This window comes from Citrus clementina, unplaced genomic scaffold (assembly GCF_000493195.1).
Source record: "Citrus clementina cultivar Clemenules unplaced genomic scaffold, Citrus_clementina_v1.0 scaffold_3, whole genome shotgun sequence".
NCBI classification, from domain to species: domain Eukaryota; kingdom Viridiplantae; phylum Streptophyta; class Magnoliopsida; order Sapindales; family Rutaceae; genus Citrus; species Citrus x clementina.
Genome location: NW_006262339.1, coordinates 8,062,376 through 8,077,305, shown reverse-complemented (window position 1 = coordinate 8,077,305; position 14,930 = coordinate 8,062,376). Strand labels below are relative to the sequence as shown.

The following is a 14,930-nucleotide window of genomic DNA, read 5'->3' as shown; positions in this document are numbered from 1 at the left end:
AAAGTGTGGCTGTCATGGCTCTGTGAGATCTTGCGTGTTACGTCGCGGTTCTGGGGAAAGCGTGGCTGTTGTGCCTAGATTCTCGTGCTGGAGAGCACGTCTTGCCAACTGCCGTCGACCGGGTCTCCTCGCCTCTCGATCTCTAGCCGGAATGGCCTTATGCCTTTTATAGGAATTGGCCTCGCGGACGACAACATCGTGGACGAGCAGGATGTTTCTGCTCCTGTTCTTCCACGCGCCAGGCTTTAACGGAACACACCGGTTCGCAGAACTCCGCCATCAGATATCTGCTCGTCATTCCTGATCCCTTCGACGCATTTGTCCCAAACAGTATCCCTCCCAAACAGAATTTACTCAACCCCTTATTCGTATTTGAAAACTAAAGGTGAGAACCACTTAAATTACGTGCAGTAATTTATTTTATGATAGTGAACATTTTTTAAGATATATGGAATGCTCGAGATCTTTTAAAAGGTAGGGCAGTACAACCGATTTTTGTCTTCAAAATTCTTTCCGCTGAAAGAAAAAAAAAAGAACAGAGTACAATGCAATTCAATTTAAAAAAAAAAAAATTTGTGGTGAAATTTGAATTCAAATTCCGATCATATGATTATAAAGCATTAATGAAATGAAAAGAGGAAACTAGCAGAGGCATGAAATGAATCTGAGTTATACAGGCTTTTAACTTCTTGTTACTTGTAGGCTTTGCCTTTATAAATCCAACGATCATAGCTGGCCGTGGACCCCACCTTGCTGCGCTCTTTCTTGCTCTCTATCATCGTGTCCTTTGATCCTTTCATCTCGATCCGATCGTCCTCACAACATTTATGGTCCTTATTTTTTTTGTTTTGTTTTATTTTTTAAAAAATTATCAATAATATATCATCGAAATTAAATTTATTATAACACTTTTAAAGAATATCAATTTTCTATCCTAAATTGATAAAATATATATATCGTCCACTAAATTATTAGTTATTGTTTAAATATAATGATATTAGAAGAGTAATTTAATCTTTTCATATGATATAAGTAATAATTTAAGGATATTAGTAATTTTAAAAATATACAAGTAATAATTTTTAAAGGTAAAATTATTAATTTATTATAGTTCCGTTAACTTTCAAATAACCGTTAACGATTTAGTAGTCGGTAGATAACTTTTATCAATTTAAGATAGATAATTAATACACCCTTAAAATATTATAATATTTTTTTTTATAAAAACACAAATTTAAAGTATGCGAATGACAACTTCTCCCTCTTGCCTCAAATTATGAAATATTCTTATTGACTGAATATTAATTACTCAATAAATTAATAAATTATTAATTTATGGGAAGCTCTTAACTTTGAAAATTTTGATCATGTCTATAATATTTTTGTAGGTAAGACTATTTGTGTTCTAAAACAAATACCCTTTATTTTTAAAATATTTTTATTACAAGAATTTTTTTATGAAATTACTTAAAAGAACATAATTATTTTTATTTTCTTCCAATAAAATTTGATTGTTCTTTTAAAGAGTCCGTCTCCCCGAAAAAAAAAAAAATACAAACACTCAATATCATATCGATAATTTGTATAATTTCTTGTTGCCAAAACATATGAAATCTAAGTGAAAAAAAAAACACAAACACTCAATATCATATCGATAATAAGTAAGCAACATTTTGATTATCTTTTGTGGGGATGGGCAGAGGGCACAACATGAATTAGCCTGAAAATTATGAGAGATTGGCTCTAGAAGCTATGGCCTGGCATGTGACAAAAACTTATTTTTATTATGTAAAGATATATAAAATAGTAAATAAATTAATTAAAAAAGGAAAAAAGGTAGAAGAAGCAGTCTCCCACTGTCAGTATCTTTCTTGCCTGGGGTTCATAAGATTGATGTTACAGGCCTAGGGCTGGGTAACAAACATCTAATATGGAGCGCCGAGCGAGCAGCGATTTTAATTTTTGATAGCGGTGAAAGATCGCTTTATGCCCTAAAAGAATTGGTGGATTACAGCTGAGCTGAGCGTCGATTCATCTCTCTGTCGGCCCCACTCAAAAGTTTTGCTCGCTCTTTTTTTATTTTTTTATTCTTTTTTTTTTCGAATCTCTTTTTTATTTATTTACTTTTTCATCCATATTATTAACCAAATGATTTTTTTTAACACTTAGAAAAATACGTGAAAGAAACAATTTCAGAGCATATAAATATCGACGTTGGCAATGATTTTCTGCAATGTCAGATCTGCTTGATGTGCCCAGCTCTTACAAACCACAAGCCCACATCAAATTTTCATAAAAGATTAGGCATTTTGACGCCTCTTTAAATTCTTTATAAAATCAATTTTTAATTAAAACTACTTAAATAATTAAAAATAAATTAATTTATTTTTTATTCTGAAAGAAAATTGAATTTAATACTTAAATAAATTATTCATTTAATAATTTTTGTACCCGTTTTGTAATTTATAGTTTTATTTAAATTTTGACTAAAAATATTTTTTAAGAAAGTAATAAGAATTTAGATTTTGGAGATAAAAATCATATAATGAAAATAAAATAATTTAAGATTTTATGACTTGTATGGATTTTTATGAATAGAAACTTAAAAGAAGTATTCTTTTTAGGGTATAATTTTATGGCTACGATGTTAATTTTAATTTATAGATTCCATTTTTCAAAACCCTTCAATAACGACACGCAATAAATAGGCCAATTCTGCAGCCTTTTGCTCAATTTCTTGCGGAGTCAAATTCTCATAGGTATGATTATTTTATCAATTTAGTTAAGGGTAATTTGCGAAATAAAATTCTAAAGGAGTGTTTTGAGGATTTTGGAAGGGTGTTAGAAGCTCCACTCTTGGTAAAAATTCATTGCAGATTAGGTTTACTTAAAAAATATGCTGCGGTGTATTTGGAAACAGTAGTGCTACACATCTCAAATTTTTTATTTTAAAATATTATTCTAAATGATGTATCATTAATTGAGTGGTTAATAATTCTTTACAAGATCCAAGTGAATTAATTGTATTATCTCACCAACCAATTGATAAATAACACATCATTTGAGATAATTTTTTAAAATAAAAAATTTAAAATATGTAACATTACTCATTTGGAAACTCTTTCAATATTAATTTTTATGCCCATTTCTGCCTAACGTACAAAGTTAAAAAAAAAAAAAAATCCCTATTTGAAGTTTGAATGATGTGAGGGGTGCATGTGCCATGTGGTACAAAGTACAAACCCAGCTGCCGTTTATTTGTTGTTGTTGTTATTTTATTATTATTATTTTAAAGCAAATGCATACTTGAATTGCAATCCATAATCAAAGAGATGAAATCAGCTCAACAGGCCAAATTCTCAAGCTAGACAAGACAAGGGAGGGCTTAGAAGTTGAATTTTACCATGTATGAAGAAAATATTATAAGAACCCGGACATGTACGCCAAAGTTGAAAATTGTTTCGCGTTTCCGTTAGCGGAACACTTTTTTTTCATCGTGATATCAAGTTCCGTACATGTTTGAAGAATTGCATATGTGTATTGAAGAATTAACGTGTATGTATTTTGTACATTTGTACGTTGTCCATATCTATAATTTCATTTAATTGTCTAATCACTAACGTTTCTCATTTGATTAAAATAGGTCATGTAAAATAGTTTTTTTTTTCGCCCTTTTCGGACGGAATTTGAAATTTCATTAACATAAACACAGAACTCATTTGTAACTTGCACTACTCAAATATTATATGTAGGAGTACATTGAACCAATTTAGTCAGATGACATACAGTCTCGTTATAAGATTGCCGAGTAAAAACCACTTTGAAAGAGTTTTTAAGAGAGGGCAAGACTTTTTGAATTTAAGAGATTAAAGACCCAATTGATATTGTAGTGAAATGGCTAGTTTTTAAGTTATAGTCCTAAAGTTTTTAATAAACACTTATAACTGTTTATTCAAAAGTTAAAGTGATTTTATTTCACAAAAATATGTAAAATATTTGCATTATCTCTATAATTTATCAAAAATATAATTATATTTTTGAATTTTTAATAAATATTTAAATTCCATTACAATAAAAAAACAAAAACCAACAGTGATCGTCACCTGCCAAAAATTTCGAAAAAATAAAATCTACCGAATGATTACATTGTCGGCACCTTCATAATCCTTTTCTTGCGATCTATCCAACGGTGCAATTACCAGTGCCAAACGATCATTAGAGAAGGAGTAGTTGTCGCCCAAATCCGTGGCCTCACTGTGAAGTCATTGTTAGAGGTGAAGATTTACAGTTCACCACCACCTTTTAAACGGTAGATTCTGGAAGGGCGGCTCTTCCAATTGAGGGTAGAAGTACACCTTGACTCGCCGCCATTTAATGGCAACATCACGGCGAGGCCACAATTTTGAGTGGCGACAATACCGTCTTTGATGGTTTTTTGAATTTAGTGATTGTATTGTTGAATAGATTATGGAAAACAGAATCCAACGATGCCTAATTTACTGCCTTTGAGGTCACATCAGCAATTGTCATTGGCCGAAAGTTTGCGATAGCAAAATAAATTATAATGATTTAATAATTGATTTAAATAATAACTATTAATTTAAAAATTAATACATTGATTTAATAATTACATAATTTATTAAATTTAGTTTAATAAAAATTTATAGGGATATAATCATTTTATGACTAAAGTTATTCTGACATATTATGTCAGTACCACGGTTTGGCGAATATAGTATTTTAGCACTAAACGTTTGCGATATTATCAATTTACTACCATTCCGTTAAACAAATTAAAAATTTGCTGATGTTTTGCTGATGTCATAAGGGCATCAAAAACATTTTCTATTGAAGCCAAAAAACTCTATTGCAAGTGTAAAATGAACAATAAAACAAAGAAAAAAAATTCAAGGGAAATAATTAGAGAATTAAGAAATTGATAACCCTAAAATTGACCCCTCTCTCTCATTAATTTTTTTCCTTTAATTAAATTGTTATTGTTTTTAGTTGTGATTAATACTTGAATTTCATAGATAATAATAATAATTTTGAAGCATAATTTATTATTATTATTTTTGTTATTTGTCATGATTTTGCATATTCTTTATTATTTTTATTAATTAGAAATTTCAATTGTTTTCCAAATCTTATTAAATTGTTATTATTTTTAGTTGTGATTAATACTTGAATTTCATAGGTTATAATATTAATTTTGAAACATAAATTTTTATTAATTGTTCTTTGCCGTTTATCGTAATTCTACATATTATTCATTATTTTTTATTAATTACAATTTTTAGTTGTTTTCTAAATCTTATTTTTATTCATTATTTCTTTTATTTCAAAGGGTAAAATTATCTTTTATTCTCTTAGCGGTAAAATCGACTTTTAACTCATTTTCTATTAAACATTAACATTTTTCTAACGGAATGGTGGTAAATTGATAACAGCGCAAAACGTTTGATGCTAAAATGTTATGTTCACCAAACCGTGATACTGACATGATATGTCAGAATAACTTTAGTAGTAAAATGATAATATTCTTAAAGTTTTATTAAAGACTTTTACATCATAACCGATGGTATTTACCAAACATTAACCGACTTTGATTTTACAGCTACGACTTTGATCTCCTTTGATCTCCAGCAGCTACTACAACTTTAAAGCTGTTTCACCTAAATCTCAAACAAGCTCTAACTACCCTACCTCCCATCTGCTTGCTGTGAAGGATCAACAGCAATAGCCGCAAAGAGTACGATAGAACTCCCCAGTACAGTCATTCGCGAAGTCCCCTCGAGGACGGCTCCTATACAATTTTTTTGAGAGCTAAAGAAGCATCTACGGGTAAAAGCATCGTCTCCATATAACGGCTTGCCACCTACACTCTGCCATCTGTTCCAAGTTCAAAAACCTAGGTGGTAGTATCTTGATCAAACTATAATAAAATGAACCGCATTGAAACAGGATCTGAATCAATTATAGCTGGAATCAGCAGTTTCCAATGCAAGTAGAACTATAATTAAGGAAATTATAGATGCTGTTTGTCAAAATTATACTTGAAAAATTTGTGACCAGATAATCAGGAAATCATTGAAAATGTAACTTAATAGAATACATTAAAAAAAAGAAAATTTAAATGCCTGAAGCAAAGAGCTGTCATCAATCATAATGGCCCATCCCATGTAACTTTGGTCAACACTAAGCCCAAGCCCATTATTGGGCCGGGGCCGGGTGACCCGAAACTTTTATATACAGAAACGGGCGCCCAAAACTCATCCCCAGACTTCAGATGAATCAGATCGTCAAGAATCGATCTTGTTGTATTTAATTGGTCCCCAAGTTTCTCCTCTCTCCTCTACTGAATACTGATCAGCCAAACAAAACCCTCCCTGGGTTTAAATATAAAGCCGTTACAGCAACGATTAAAAGCAAAACCAAAAAATCAGAAAAAAAGGAAAGAATATATAAATTAAAATCAAAATAAAGAGAAAGTAAGCAAGAGGAAGAAGAGCAAAGAAAGAATGTTGCTACAACTTCCTCGCTTGACAAATTCTCTGAGAGAGCCGTTCGATATCGACCAGGCCTATCTCCAACGCAAATCGATTCTCCAGAATCTTCAGAAGCCGCGCAAGTAGAATTCAGAAACTCCTCCCTAATGTTTACTTTCACATTTAATTCAATTTAATTTTTCAAATAATTTTTTTTTTCCCTTGCTGTTTGGTGACGTGATAACGGAATTACATAAGTTCGACGTCAAGAAAATAATTAAATGGATTCTCTTACATAATTGAATTTTTTTTTTTTTACATTTAACGATTCTTTTATTTATTGGTTGCTGAGAAAATGCAAGAAAAGGAAAAGATATAGTATTTCGATGTCAAGAAAATGAAATTTGTCAATCAAATGGCTTCTTGTTTATTTTGTTTTTCCTTCATTTCTAGCTTTGATTGTGGAACTGGTATAGGTACGTTTTAATTGTTTTTTAATCTAAAGATTCATTTAGTTACTGTTTGATTCCAAGGAAATGTTAGAAAACAAAGAAACCCCAAGAATATTAAATTTATTAGTTAAATGGCTCCTTGTAGGTTTTTCTTTCTTTTGCTCTAGCTTTCACCGTGGAACTGCTAAATGTATTTTAGCGTTCTACTTCTTTAATTTAATGATTCTCTTACTATGGTTTGGTTGCCTGGGGAAGATAGGAAAATAAAGAAATCTGACATCAAGAAATGAAATTTGTTATTTAAATGGCTTATTGTTTGTTTTTCCTTTTGTTATATAGCTTTGATGATAGAACTGCTATTTACGTTTTTTTTTTTTAATTTACAACAAAGATTTATTTGGTTACTGTTTGGTTGCCAAGGAAATGCAAGAAAATTTGAGAAATATAGAATTTCAACTTCAAGAAAATGAGATTTACTAGTTAAATGGTTTTGTTCTGGCCTTAAGTTTAAAACTGCTGTGTCAGTGATATTATAGAAATACTTTCTAAAAGCTCCTAATTATTTGATTTAGTACCACAAACTCACTTGATGAGTCAGAGACTGCACGAAAGATAGTATATCGATGGGAAGAAGGTATTGTAACACCTTAATTACTTACAGTGTTGTCAATATGTTGTGAAGATGTTTGTATTGGTTGAAATTTGATTCTTACTTTCCGATTTTGAACTGAATGCTGTGGAGTAGCTTCAACCGAAGTGCGACAAGTTTACAAACAATTTATTGGGGCGGTTGTGGAATTTATTGATGGAGAAATGCCTTCTGAAGAGTTTGGTGAGATTGCATTGTCTGCTTACCATCTTTTTGGTAGGCCAGCAGAGGAGGAGGATAACAGTGTTAATAGAAACATTGTTGAGAAGAAGTAAGTATTTAATTTTCGAACACTCGATGCTATGACTATGATCATTTTGATGGCAGTATAGGTGTATTTTTATGCAATTGCATTGGGTCATATTGTTGTACCATTATGGTAATGCACCAATTGATTGAGGACTTTGCATTATCTGGTGTAAAATGTGTGATTTGTGTAATGCATGTATTGGAAATGCTGGTTGATATGTTACAATAAAGCTGGCTTCTTTAGTTTTTAGATGTCTTACATTTGATACTTTCCAGATTTGTGATTGAGCTAATTGATGCTGGAATGCAGGTCAAAAATGCAAACATTAATTGGTCATGCTGTTTCTGACGCGAGCGTGTATAAAGTTGCTTCTCTAGCACAAAGGCTTTCTAAATTGCAGCCTAGTGAACATAATGTTACTCTTTTTTCAGAAAGCCTTGGGAATGGAAGTAGTGATGATTTTGAATTTGGCTCAGATCTCGTTTTTCAAGCACCTGCTAGGTTTCTGGTTGATGGTTCTTTCGAAGATGGGGCATTAATGGGTGATGAAAGCATTGCACCTTCCTCATTTCATGACGGCTGGTATGATGGTAGTGATTCTATGGATTATAATTCTGCTGCTGATGGACGAAATTTCAATTTAAGTTGGTTAAGAGATGCATGTGATCGGATAGTTAGACAAAGTATTTCACAGCTTTCTCGAGATGATCTAGCAATGGCCATCTGTCGAGTACTTGACTCAGACAAACCCGGCGAGGAGGTACTAGTTGATAGTTATTCTTCTTAGAAGTTTATTGGTGCAGCTGTCAACACATCTTTCACGAAAAATATGTTGTTAGTAATTTTGTAAATCCTTTTGTGTAGATAGCTGGTGATTTATTAGATCTGGTTGGTGATAGTGCATTTGAAACTGTTCAAGACCTTATATCGGTATGAATGAGTATTACGTTCAAGTTTATTATATTCATCTGTTAATAGATTCAAAGGATCTATTTTTTTTTTCTAATTTCATTAAATACCTTTTTTTTGGGATTATAATTGATACCTGCATCCTACTTTCCAGCATCGAAAGCAACTTGTTGATGCCATACGTCATGGAATGCTGTTACTGAAATCTGAGAAGACAGCTTCAAATTCTCAATCACGCATGCCTAGTTATGGAACACAGGTATATCTGGATTATCCCTCAAAAAGAAACAGCTTTGGCATTGAGTTTTGAGTCACCAAATGCTCCAACAAGTAGTCACTTGCTGCTCCTCTTTTAGGTTACTGTTCAAACAGAATCTGAACGGCAAATTGATAAACTTCGGCGCAAGGAAGAGAAGCGACATAGACGTGGAACTGAATATGCAGCTGAGAATGATGTGTCATCTACAAGTTTTTCTTCTTTAATTGAAGCAAGTGAAAGGAAAAATCCATTGGATGGTTTGATTGGATCTGGCCAAGGGTCCATGGCAGTTACTGCTCTTCCTCAAGGAACTGTGCGAAAGCACTTGAAGGGCTATGAGGAGGTTATTATCCCCCCAACACCTACGGCACAAATGAAACCTGGAGAAAAACTGGTACCTCCCATCTGATAAGATATTATTCCTATCCTTAATGGTTAATAATTGATAATTTTGTCTGTTGATTCATTTTGACATGTTACAGATATGCTGATCAATTTGTTGACCAAGATTGCTCAAAAAAAAAAAAAAAGGAAATAGAAAAAGACAAAAGAGAACTTGTTAGGAGAACAAAATAAAATAAAAAAATAAAATAAAATAAAGTTAAAGATAAATGGTCAGTAAGCACTTCTTTCATGCGAATGTAATTGTAAATATTTAGAGTCTGAAAAATACTATTTTCCTTATTTCATTCATTCTACAAGTTACACTTAAATAGAATGTAGAAAACAAACTCCTAATAGCTGAAAAATCCCCTAATTGTAGGATACTTATCTGAACTTGAATTTAAAAAAATGATTATCGAAAACTTTATTCCGATAAGACTTTAAAACTAAACTAATTATCTAAAACTTTATTCTGATAAGACTTTCAAACTAACTGAAAAATCCTAACTTCTTGACACTCCCCCTCAAGTTGGTGCGTAGATGTCAATCATTCCCAACTTGCTGACAAGATGTCCAAAGTTAGTTTTGAGGAGTCCCTTGGTTAGGATATCTGATGTTTGTTGTTTTGTTGGAACAAACAATAGGCAGATAATCTTATTCTCAAGTTTCTCCTTGATGAAGTGACGGTCAATTTCAACATGCTTGGTCCTATCATGTTGCACTGGGTTATGTGCAATACTGATTGCTGCTTTGTTGTCGCAGTATAACTTCATAGGTAGAACTATAGGTCTTCTCAAATCCTCTAGAACTTGTTTCAGCCACAATACTTCACAAAGCCCATGTGCCACAGCTCTAAATTTAGCTTCAACAGTACTTCGTGCAACCACATTTTGTTTTTTACTCCTCTAAGTCACTAAATTACCCCATACAAAAGTGCAATAGCCAGTAGTAGACTTCCTGTCTGTAACTGAACCTGCCCAATCAGCATCAGTGTATACCTCAATACCTCTATTCTCTGTTTTTCTAAACAAAAGTCCCTTTCTTGGAGTACTTTATAGATATTTGAGAATTCTGTAAACAACTTCAAAATGTTCTTCCCGAGGATGATGCATGAAGCGACTTACTATACTGACTGCAAAGCGATGTCTGGTCTAGTATGAGACAAGTAAATAAGTTTTCCCACCAAATTCTGATATCATCGTGCATCCACTAAGGCTTTTTCTCCTTCACCTAGTTTTAGATTGTACTTCATAGGTGTATCAATTGGTTTGCAGCCACTTATTCCAGTTTCCTTCAATAAATCAAGGATGTATTTCCTTTGTGAGACAACTATACCTTTCTTGGAACGAGCAACTTCCATTCCAAGAAAGTATTTCAAGGCACCTAAGTCCTTGATTTCAAAATCAGTGGCTAGGCTTTGCTTTAATTTGTCCATTTCAACTAAATCATCTCTAGTAAGAATAATGTCATCCACATACACTATAAGCACAGTGATTTTACCTTTAGCTGAAACTCTAGTGAACATTGTGTGATCAGCCTGACTTTGTCTGTAACCTTGTCTATTTACAGCTGTAGTAAATTTCTCAAACCAAGCCCTAGGCGATTGTTTGAGACCATATAAGGACTTTTGCAACTTGCACACATTTGACCTAAATTTTTCAAAGAAACCAAGAGGAGGATCCATGTATACTTCCTCTTTTAAATCCCCGTTGAAAAATGCATTTTTCACATCCAATTGTTGTAATGGCCAATTTAGGTTTGTAGCAATAGACAAGAGAACTCGTACCGTGTTTAACTTTGCTACTGGTGCAAATGTCTCTGAATAGTCAATCCCATAGGTTTGAGTAAACCCCTTTGCCACTAAGCGAGCCTTGTATCTCTCAAGTGAACCATCTGAATTGTATTTGATAGTAAATACCCACTTGCAGCCAAGTGTTGACTTCCCTTTAGGCAAATTGACCACCTTCCAAGTCTGATTCTTCTCAAGAGCATTCATCTCTTCAAGGATAGTTGCCTTCCATTCAGGTACACTTAGAGCATCCTGTACATTCTTTGGAATTTCTACACTAGAAAGTTGTGAGGTAAATGCATAGAAAGGAGGTGATAGGTTGTGATACGAAACAAAGTGAGACAATAGGTATTTGGCACAACTTCTAGTGCCTTTCCTAAGAGCAATAGGTATGTCCAGATCACTAAAAACCTGAGAATTTGAATTTAACTCACAAGAAGGATTAGAATTAGAATTACTTGAGGAAGAAGAAGTCTGATTTGACCTTGGATTGGAATCATGGCCTTGCTGCAAAGTAGGGTTCTCTCTTCTTTGATTAGTACCCTTTCTTGAGTAAACATTAAACTCAAATTGTTTATTACCCTGTCTTGCACACAAATCTGGTTCTAATGGCACATTAGAGGGCTGTCCAGGTTGATTAGCATTTACATTATTAGATTTAGTGAGGTTTTCTTGTGGTTCGGGTGCATTATGTTCTAATATGGGATCAAGAATGGTAGAACCAGGTATAGCAGTGTTTGGAACATGTACGACAATATTAGGTTCAGGTATGGTAGCCTCGAGACTTTTTTCTGGACGGAGTGAGTCTAGCACAGAAGAAATTGAAGGGGTTTCTAGGTGAATAGTGTTAAAGATAGAATCTTCACTTCTATTCTCCCCTTGAAGATGATTATCTACATAATATCTTCGTTTTTCAAAAAATGTAACATCCATGGTAACAAACATTTTTTTAAAAATAGGATCAAAACATCTATAACCCTTTTGTGTAGGAGAATATCCAACAAAAATGCATTTTCTAGCCTTTGGAGCAAGTTTGCCCCGATTCTGGTTGTGAATATGGACAAAAGCAACACAACCGAATATTTTGGGCGGAAGTGACTGAAATTCTTGAGGTAGAGAAACATTGATTAAAGAAATCAGATGGAGTTTGAAATTGTAGAACTTTTGAAGGCATTCGATTATTAAATAGGCAGCGGTGAGTACAGCTTTCCCCCACAAATACATAGGAACTTGAGTTGTAAAAAGTAAGGGTCTAGCAACTTCAAGGAGATGCTTATTTTTGCGTTCAGCAATTCCATTTTGTTGGGGGGTATCCGTACATGAACTTTGATGAAATATGCCATTTTCCACAAAATAATCTCCCAAAAACTTGTTAAAGTATTCTTTCCCATTGTCAGTTCGGAAAACTTGAATTTTAGTTTGAAACTGAGTTTGTACCATGTTGTTAAAAGTTTTAAAAATCATTCCCACATCTGATTTTTCCTTCATTAAATATACCCAAGAAATACGGGTATGATCATTAATGAAGGTAATAACCCATCTTTTTCTTGTTAATGTAGAAATTCTATTAGGTCCCCAAACATCACTATGAATCACAGAAAAAGGTTTTGAGGCTTTGTAGGGTTGGGAAGGAAATGATGCACGATGATGTTTTGCTAATTCACAAATTTCACATTTAAAGGAAGAAGAACTTTTATTAGCAAACAAGTTGGGAAATAAATATTGCAAATACTGAAAACTAGGATGGCCTAACTTAAAGTGCCACAACAAAACTTCATTGTCATTATTAACAGCAGAAACAGAATTGAAACAAGTACGTGGAGGTTGTCGTCTCAAACTTGGTACTTCTTCAAAGAAATACAGCCCCCCACTTTGTCTAGCACTGCCAATCATCTTCCCCGAGGTCAAATCCTGAAATTCACAATGATTTTGGAAGAAATTAGCACAACAGTTCAGGTCAAGAGTTAATTTGCTAATAGACAAAAGATTGCAAGATAGGTTAGGAACATGCAGAACATTATGAAGAGTGAGAGTGGAAGAAAAAATGATAGACCCTTTTCCAGCAATAGCCGAAAGGGATCCGTCAGCGATCTTAATTTTTTGATTTCCTGCACATGGCTTATAGGCAGAAAACAAAGATGGAGAGCCTGTCATGTGATCGATTGCTCCTGAATCGATAATCCAAGAACAAGGATTCGAATGATGACAAACAAGGGCAGCAGAAAGATAATTACCTTTTTGAGCTAATGAACAAGAGGGAGTAGATGAATTGAAGGATGAGGATTGAAACAATTTATACAAGTGCTCTAATTAATCCTTGGTGAAAGGTGATGACTCTGAAGAACCTGATTGCTCTTGATCTGAAGTAGCTTGGAAGGGCTCGTCCATCACCTCCTTGTTTCTTCTTCACATGAGGAGGCTTGCCATGTAGCTTCCAGCAAGTTTCTCTTGTATGCCAAGACCTTTTATAGAAGTCGCATAAAGGTTTCTTTGAATTCCTTTGATCTCCATCAGGTTCAGGTGCCTTTGAAACAAGAGCAGAACTCTCTGAACTCTCTACTTCTCTGGTGGCTTTAACATCATTAAGCATGACATTCCGTCGTGCTTCTTCTCTTCTTACCTCAGAAAACACTTCTCGAATAGATGGAAGGGGTTTCCTGCTCAGAATTCTGCCTCTCACTTCGTCTAAATCACGGTTTAGCCCAGCCAAGAACACATATACTCTGTCATTTTCCAACATCTTCTTATACCTTACACTATCACTCGAACAGTCCCACTGCTCATCATGGCAGAGATCTAATTCCTGCCAAAGGATCAACAGTTCATTATAGTAAGTTGTGACCTCCCGATTGAGTTTATCAACCACGCAATAACCATCGAATTTGCTGATCTCCAGGTCGGAAGAGAAGGATCTCCAGCAGCTGGTTTTGTTACTTCACCAGTCAAATGCCCCAGCTTTCCCTTTACATCAATTACCAACTTAACGCTGCAACAGCGGCTGAGGAGTTCTGGTGTTACTATCATCATCTTCGGCGGTAGATGCCGATGAGCTCTTTGTAGCTCCAGTCATGGCAGTTTTCACCACTGAAAAATAGACCTCTAAATATTCATAGCTCTGATGCCGTGTAAATATTTAGAGTCTGAAAAATACTATTTTCCTTATTTCATTCATTCTATAAGTTACACTTAAATAGAATGTAGAAAACAAACTCCTAATAGATATCCCCTAATTGTAGGATACTTATCTAAACTTGAATTTAAAAAAATGATTATCTAAAACTTTATTCCGATAAGACTTTAAAACTAAACTAATTATCTAAAACTTTATTCTGATAAGACTTTCAAACTAACGGAAAAATCCTAACTTTTTGACAGTAATTATTGGTGTAGTACTTGGTTGCCAGTTTGTTTTAATTATGTTTAGAAACTATTTATTTAAATGACGTTTGTAAAGCTTTAGTTAGTACCATATAAAAGAAGAAATGCCTACTAGGTCCGTGAATTTTGAAATGTTTATTTTTATTATGTAGAATTGAACTTTGAAATGTTGAAGGACCTTGAGGGGATCTTTTGTTTGCATTATCTCTGGACCTCGGGGATTTAGGGTATTTTCCAACATGGGTGTTGAGCACAATATTATGTTGGCCAATCTCTATAAATTCTGAGCCTTACTTTAAATAAACTGTAGTATTGAGCCTATATCTATTACAAGGGGAAATTTGCCATTTTTTCCTTCTCTTTTTTCCTTAA

General features: G+C 33.6%; 1 protein-coding gene across 3 annotated transcripts in view; it reads left to right on the top strand.

Annotated features, from left to right (window-relative positions):
• The first annotated feature begins 6,294 nt into the window (after positions 1 to 6,294).
• LOC18049027 (DExH-box ATP-dependent RNA helicase DExH14) overlaps positions 6,295 to 14,930 on the top strand; it is a 41,338-nt gene continuing 32,702 nt past the window's right edge. For all 3 annotated transcript variants that reach the window (XR_002906378.1, XR_002906377.1, XM_024187986.1), the window contains exons 1-7: positions 6,295 to 6,631; positions 7,513 to 7,574; positions 7,686 to 7,860; positions 8,149 to 8,599; positions 8,704 to 8,769; positions 8,903 to 9,007; positions 9,105 to 9,401. Coding sequence is in view for 1 of the 3 variants with exons in the window: in XM_024187986.1 (XP_024043754.1) it covers positions 6,522 to 6,631; positions 7,513 to 7,574; positions 7,686 to 7,860; positions 8,149 to 8,599; positions 8,704 to 8,769; positions 8,903 to 9,007; positions 9,105 to 9,401 (1,266 nt within the window). In the remaining 2 variants the exon portion in view is untranslated. The remainder of the gene's footprint in view (positions 6,632 to 7,512; positions 7,575 to 7,685; positions 7,861 to 8,148; positions 8,600 to 8,703; positions 8,770 to 8,902; positions 9,008 to 9,104; positions 9,402 to 14,930) is intronic.